An 8,138-nucleotide genomic window follows, 5' to 3' on the forward strand; every position below is an offset into this window, starting at 1 on the left:
TGGAGCAGAAGCTGTGTTCCACTCACCAGCAGTCCCAAAATCCTGCAGCGGGGGTCGTGGGTAGCTGGCGGGTGTCAGGCAACCCTGCGCTCCCGCTACCCCGGCGCTGATCTGGCCGGATGAGGCCTGTGGCCCTACTCAGGCCGGTTTCTGCTTCCCTGAGATACACATTTCTTGCGGTTTGCACCTGCACCAGGGAGAGGAGCCTGTGCTCTGTATCCCCACCCACTCAGCCCACACAAAGAGGCAGCGTGACCCTCAGGAGGTTTTTTTGTTTGTTTGTTTTTGTTTTTGTTTTTTCGAGACAGGGTTTCTCTGTGTAGCTCTGGCTGTCCTGGAACTTACTCTGTAGACCAGGCTGGCCTCGAAATCAGAAATTCTCCTGCCTCTGCCTCCCAAGTGCTGGGATTAAAGGCGTTCACCACCATGCCCGGTTTGACCCTCAGGAGTTTTGACACATTCAGTATCACAGGTGAGGCCCCAATCCCTGCCTCATTACTTAGCCTAACTGGGACCCCCCAGGACCCAGGGAACCCAGGGAACCCAGGAACCCCCGCCCAGCCAGAGGGTTCCTTCCAGTTTGTACGTGGAGGCCATGTTCCAGCCTGCCCCACCCACACCCAGAAATAGTTTGACCCCCAGGAATTCTGACACACACAGGAACATGGGCTTGCAGGAGGAACAGGTTCCAGTCAGAAATAGCAAGACCAATTAACACCAGAAATAACAAGATGACAAGAGGCAAATGCAAGAACATAAGCAAAAGAAACCAATGCTACTTAGCAACATCAGAACCCAGTTCTCCCACCACAGCAAGCCCTGAATACCGCACTCCTCCCCCCCCCATACACCTGAAAAGCATTCCATCTCATGAAGATAAGATGAGCAGGGGTGGGGTGCCCCAGATGGAGGAGTTGGAGAAAGGACTGATGAGGCTAAAGGGGTTTGAAGCCCTATGGAGGAAGCAACAGTGTCATAAGGCCAGAACCTCACCCCCACCCCCGAGCTCCTGTGGACTGGACCACCAACAAAAGAATACACATGGAGGGACCCATGTTTCTGGCTGCATGTGTGGCAGAGGATGACTTTGTTGGACATCAGTCTGAGGAGAGGCCCTTGGGCCTGAGGGTGTTCGATGCCCCAGTGTAGGGAAATGCTAGGGTGGGAAGACAAGAGTGGGTGGGTGGGGAGGGGGGCACTCTCATAGAGGCAGGAGAAAGAAGGGATCAAATAGGGGGTTTCTGAAAGGGAGACCTGGAAAAATATTTGACATGTAAATAAAAAAATATTCTCTAAAAAAATAAAATTAAAATTAAAAAACAAAACAATCATTCACTATGATCAAGTAGGTTTCATTTCAGGGATACAGGGATGGTTCAATATATAGAAATCCATCAAAAACCCCACATGGTCATCTCATTAGAGGCTGAAAAAGCATTTGACAAAATACAACACCCCTTCAAGTTAATAGTATTAGAGAGATCAGTAATTCAAGACCCATACCTAAACACAGTAAAAGCAATATACAGCAAACCAACAGCCAATATCAAATTAAATGGAGAGAAATGTGAAGTAATTCCACTAAAGTCAGGGATAAGACAAAGCTGCCCACTCTCCCCCTATCTATTCAATATAGTACTCAAGGTTCTAGCCAGAGCAATTAGACAATAAAAGGAGATCAAAGGGATACAAATTGGGAAAGAGGAAGTCAAGATATCACTATTTGTGGGTGATATGATAGTATACATAAGTGACCCCAAAAATTCTACCAGAGAACTCCTAAACCTGATAAACAACTTCAGCAAAGTGGCTGGATAGAAAATTAACTCTAAAATATTAGGCTTTCTCTACACAAAGGATAAATGGGCTGAGAAAGAAATTAGGGAAACAACACCCTTCACAATAGTCACAAATAGTATAAAATGCCTTGGTGTGACTCTAACCAAACAAGTGTAAGATCTCTATGACAAGAACTTCAAGTCTCTGAAGAAAGAAATGGAAGAAGACCTCAGAAGATGGAAAGATCTCCCATGCTCATGGATTGGCAGGATTAACATAGTAAAAATGGCCATGTTACCAAAAGCAAGAGTCAATGCAATCTTCATCAAAATTCCAACTCAATTCTACACTGAGATAGAAAGGACAATTTGCAAATTCATCTGGAAAAACAAAAAACCTAGGATAGCATAAACTATTCTCAACAATAAAAGAACTGGGGGAATCAGCATCCCTGATCTCAAGCTGTGCTAAAAAGAAACAATGATAAAAACCACATAGTATTGGCACAGAGACAGGCAGATAGATCAATGGAAAAGAACTGAAGACTAGGAAATCAACCCACACACCTATGGTCACTTGATCTTTGACAAAGGAGCTAAAACCATCCAGTGGAAAAAAGACAGCATTTTCTTTTTTTTTTTTTCCCAAAGATTTATTTATTTATTTATTATATGTAAGTACACTGTAGCTATCTTCAGACACTCCAGAAGAGGGCATCAGATCTCATTATGGATGGTTGTGAGCCACCATGTGGTTGCTGGGAATTGAACTCAGGACCTTTGGAAGAACAGTCAGTGCTCTTACCCGATGAGCCATCTCTCCAGCCCCCAAGACAGCATTTTCAACAAATGGTGCTGGCACAACTGGTGCTCAGCATGTAGAAGAATGCAAATTGATCCATTCTTATCCCCAAGTACAAAGCTCAAGCCCAAGTGAATTAAGGACCTCTACATAAAACCAGAGACACTGAATCTAATAGAAGACAAAGTGGGGAAGAATCCCAAATACATGGACACAGGGGAAAATTTCCTGAAGAGAAGACAACACCAATGGTTCATGCTCTAAGATTAAAAATCAATAAATGGGACCTCATAAAATTGTAACACTTCTGTAAGGCAAAGGACACTGTCAATAGGAAAAAACAATAAACTCACAGATTTGGAAAAGATCTTTACCAGCCCTTTATCCAATAAAGGTTTAATATCAAAAAATTTACAAAGAATTTAAGAAGTTAGACTCCAGAAAACTAAATAACCCTATTAAAAATGGGGTACTGAGCTAAAGAAAGAATTCTCAACTGGGGAATCTCAAATGACACTTAAAGAAATGTTCAATATCCTTAGTCATCAGGGAAATGCAAATCAAAATGACCCTGAGATTCCACCTCATACCAGTCAGAATGACTAAGATCAAAAACTCACGTAACAGCAGATGTGGAGAAAAGAGGAACACTCCTCCACTTTTGGTGAGACTGAAAGCTGGTAGTTTCCAAAGACAACCATTTTGGAAATCAATCTGGTGGTTCCTCAGAAAATTGGAAATAATTCTACCTGAAGATCCAGCATACCACTACTGGGCATATACACAAAAGGTGCTCTAACATATAACAAGGACACATGCTCCACTATGTTCATAGCAGCCTTATTTATAATAGCCAGAAGCTGGAAAAAACCCAGATGTCCCTCAACAGAAGAATGGATACAGAAAATATGGTACATTTACACAATGGAGTACTACTCAGCTATTAAAAACAATGACTTCATGAAATTTTCAGGCAAATAAATGGAACTAGAAAATATTATCCTGAGTGAGGTAACCCAGTCACAAAAGAACACACATGGTATGTATTCACTAATAAGTGGATATTAGCCCATAATCTCAGAATACCTACGATACAACTCACAAACCATATGGAGCTTAAGAAGGAAGACCAAAGTGTGGATGCTTCAATCCTACATAGTAGGGGGAACAAAATAACCACAGAAGGTAAAGGGAGAGAGGAACCTGGGAGGAAGAGATGAGGGGGAGGGATAAAAGGGGGCAGAATCAGGTATTGGAAAAGATAGGAGAGAAACACAGAAACTCAGGAAATTGAATAGAAATATGTAGCAGTGGGGAATGGGGATCTGGGGGTAACCACTAGAAAGTCCCAGAGGCCAGGGAAGTGAGAGGCTCCCAGGACCCAAATGAGATGACATTAGCCAAAATACAGAACAAAGAGGAGATAGAACCATTTCCAATAGATAGGCACAGCCCCTAGTTGAGGGATGAGGCCACCCACCCATCTCAAAATTGTTAACCCAGAAATGTTCCTGTCCAAAGGAAAGACAGGTACAAAAAATGGAACAGAGTCTGAAGGAAAGGCCATCCAGAGACTGCCCCACCTAGGGATCCATTCCATCTGCAGACATCAAACCCTGACACTATTGCTGATGCCCCCTTGGGTCCTCCTTGTTACTTAGCTTCTTTGGGTCTGTGGATTGTAGCACGGTTATCCTATGATTTATGACTAATACCCACTTGTGAGTACATACTGTTAGTCTTTCTGGGTCTGGGTTACCTCATTCAGGATGTTCTTTTCTAGTTCCATTCATTTGCCTGCAAAGTTCATGATAGCATTGCTTTTAATAGGTGAGTAATACTTCATTTCCTAAATGAAGTATCTATTCTTCAGTTGAGGTACATTTAGGTTGCTTCCAGTTTCTAACTCTTACAAATAAAACTGCTATGAACGTAGTTGAGCAAGTATCCTTGTGGTATGATGGAGCATCTTGCTATACTATACCTGGGAGTGGTATAGTTAAGTGTTGAGGTAGAACTATTCCCAATTTTCTGAGAAAGCCCTAAACTGATTTCCAGAATAGTTGTAAAGTTTGCTCTCCCAACAGCAATGGAGGAGTTCTCCACTTACTCTACATCCTTGCCAGCATGAGCTATCATTTGTGGTTTTGATCTTAGCCATTCTGACAAGGGTAAGATGGAACCTCAGAGTCCTTTGATTTGCATTTCCCTGATGACTAAGGATGTTGAACATCTCTTTAGCTTCTCAATCATTAGATATTCCTTTGTCAAGAATCTCTATTTAGATTTGTACCCCATTTTTAATTGGGTTCTTTGATTTGCTGATGTCTAGTTTCTTGAGTTCTTTATATCTTTTCGATATCAGCCCTCTGTTGGATGTATAATTGACAAAGAACTTATCTAAATTTAGCATTTTTAAAATCAAATTTTTATGGTATGAAATTAAATGTTTCTTTTATTAGTAAATTATGGCTTAGACTGGGGTATTTGGATCTCTTGTTACAGAACTTTGATTCTTTTTCCTTTTCTATCTCTGTATCCAATGTTCTTCTTTTTCTGCACCTTTGCCCTTCAGCCCAAAGTCATGGAGTATAGACTCAATAACTAACTCATGGGACCTCTCATCTGAGTTGTGGAGAACCAGGATAGTAACTGAGTACTTGTATATTTATCTTACATTAGGACTAGTTGTATAGTTATCTTACATTAGGACTAGTTGATCAGCACACAGAGTTGTTGTAATGATCAAACTAAAATCAGTGGAGGGCTTAGACCTTTGCCTAGCACTATGGTGTTGCTATCAGCACTGTAATTATGTACAGTAACAGAATTTTTCCATACATGAGAAAGAACTGGCTTCAGCCTTAGTCCTTGATACATACAAATAAATGATAATTAATATAGACACACAGAAAGACAGGAAATGCAAAAAAAAAACTCATTTCCATCATTTCCTCACTCAATTTATGGGTGTGCTAATCCTGGATCATTTACAGAATTCTCAAAAACATTTATTACCCTCTACTTTTTTATTAGACTCTACTTTTTAGAAGTGGATAGATTTACCTGGTCTTTCCACTTTTATAACTTCTGCTCCAAGATCTCCTAAATTCATCGTGGCAAAAGGTCCCGCCAGTACTCTACAAGTTAAAGAAACAATAGATAAATGACCATCTCAAGATCTTTGTATTAACTATTTTCTTAAGTCAATTTAACAGAAAAAGCTCACATAATGCTAGCAATGATCAAACTTTTTAAAATTGAAATTTTCCATATTTATCAAGAGCTTAAAAAACTATAACCCCTTTGATGCAGGAACTTTATTTCTAGAATTTTATCCTGAGGAAAAAAATTGAAACTAAAGCAACGATCTGCATGTAAAAGGGCCTTATTTATAGAAGTAAAAATTGAGGAATAATTTGGGCATTTATAAATGTCATCTTTTGTTAACTTTAAATGAGCATAGTAAATTATTTAAAATACACTGATACATTTAAAATATAAGTAAAAATTTATACAGAGCAGCGGCAGCACACGCCTTTAATCCCAGCAGTTGGGTAGCAGAGGCAGGCAGATCTGAGTCTAAAGCCAAACTGGTCTACAAGGTAAATTCCAGTTCAGTCACTGGTACACAAAGAAACCCTGTCTGGAAAAAAACAAAACAAAAAAGAGGGGGAACATAATTTCAATATAGTTATAATTTGAGGATAGTAAATTATATGCAAATATGAATATTGAGAAAATTCATAAGTGCTACATTAATTGTCTTTGAAATTATATGCCAGAATTTCTTTTCTGTTCATTTATCAAAATTTCAACCTAAACATGTAAATATCTCCATATACTCTAAAAATTTATTCACAAAATTTCACAAAAGGGGGAAATTCAATCACTAATCTGCAGGTAACCCAACACAAACCTTGTTAGATCCAGAATTCTCACACCCTCCAGGGGCTTCATACCATCACAATCTGCCAAGACATATTACATTGAAGAGTAGAGATTACAAATTTTTACAAAGTAAACAACACATAATTCTTCATATTCTGAGTAATCTGTTATCAAAAATAATTTTCCTTCTCAATAATTCTATTTGATATGTAACATAGAAAAGTTTGGTCTGTCTCATTCAAAAAATATACAAGGTTCTGCAGGAACTAAAAGGAATGGGTTTCCAACCTCTCTCCTCTGCAGGCCTGAAACACAGAGACCAAGATAAGGGAGGCAGCAAAGACTGAGGGCTGCCACTCAGGCTTCCCACACCAAGCACTGAGTGGATGCTGCTACAACTAGATGGATGTGATAACTTCATCTTTCCAAATCAGCACAACTGGGCCAGAAATGTACTCCACAGGGTACTCTTTCAGTTTCTTATTTCCTGTTATTCAATTCTCACTCTTGCCTCTATGTCTCCTGATTGATGGTTTTGATTTTGTTACTGCTCCATCCAGTTTCCAGACTGTTGTGTGTAATTCTCTACCCACCATTTTATTGTGCGTTCTCTTTTTTTTATTGGATATTTTCTTTATTTACATTTCAAATGTTATCCCCTTTCCCGGTTTCCCTTCCTCCAGGACACACCCTATCACATCCTCCCTCCCCCTGCTTCTATGAGGGTGTTCCTCCACCAACTCCCCCACCCCCCCCCACCTCCCTGTCAGACCAAGGACCTCTCTTTCCATTGATGCAAGATAAGCCCATCCTCTGCTACATATGCATGGAACTCCTTGTTGATGACTTAGTCCCTGGGAGTTCTGGGGGGTCTGGTTGGTTGATATTGTTGTTCTTCCTATGAGCTGCAAACCCCTTCAACTCCTTCAGTCCCTTCTCTAACTCCTCAATTAAGGACCCCACGCTCAGTTCAGTGGTCAGCTGCTAACATCTGCCTCTGTATTTGTAAGGCTCTGACAGGGCCACTCAGGAGACAGCCATATCAGCCTCCTTTCAGCATGTACTTCTTGGCATCCACAAGTGTCTGGATTTGGTAACTGTATATGGGATGAATCTTCAGGTGGAAAAGTCTCTGGGTGACCTTTCCTTTAGTCTGCTCTACACTTTATCTCCATATTTGCTCCTGTGAGTATTTTGTTTGTAAGAAGGGCTGAAGCACCCACTTCGGTCTTTCTTCTTGTTGAACTTCATATGGTCTGTGATTGTGCATTCTCTACCATACTTTTCTTCTGCCTCTCACATACTCCCCTCTCAGTCCTTATACCTTTCTCTCCCAGCCTTATACTCACTTTTTACTTCTTGATTTCACCATCAATAGTTTTCACAGTTACTAAAATCTGTGAATCCTCAGTATTTCAGCTTTCTCTTCCCAGTGTGTTACCCTCCACATCAATTGGTTTTTTCTTTTTAGAGTTACACAATATAACACTTATCCCTGTCTTTGCTTACCTACTTTCTTCTTCCGACCTAATTTTAGTTACTAACATTAGTACGTGTCACACTACCCATGTTTCTTTTTTTTTTTTTTTTTTTTTTTTGAGACAGGGTTTCTCTGTGTAGCCCTGGCTGTCCTGGAACTCACTTTGTAGACCAGGCTGGCCTCGAAC

At 40.4% G+C, this 8,138-nt stretch overlaps 1 protein-coding gene across 5 annotated transcripts in view; it reads right to left on the reverse strand.

The window, feature by feature from the left end:
- The window catches only part of Sugct (succinyl-CoA:glutarate-CoA transferase), a 778,692-nt gene that overhangs the window by 750,115 nt on the left and 20,439 nt on the right, over positions 1-8,138 (reverse strand). For all 5 annotated transcript variants that reach the window (XR_003834661.1, XM_021180767.2, XM_029468350.1 and 2 more), the window contains exons 2-3: positions 6,500-6,551; positions 5,647-5,720 (exon numbers count right to left, since the gene is read on the reverse strand). Coding sequence is in view for 4 of the 5 variants with exons in the window: in XM_021180767.2 (XP_021036426.1) it covers positions 5,647-5,720; positions 6,500-6,551 (126 nt within the window). In the remaining variant the exon portion in view is untranslated. The remainder of the gene's footprint in view (positions 1-5,646; positions 5,721-6,499; positions 6,552-8,138) is intronic.

This window comes from Mus caroli, chromosome 13, assembly GCF_900094665.2.
Source record: "Mus caroli chromosome 13, CAROLI_EIJ_v1.1, whole genome shotgun sequence".
NCBI classification, from domain to species: domain Eukaryota; kingdom Metazoa; phylum Chordata; class Mammalia; order Rodentia; family Muridae; genus Mus; species Mus caroli.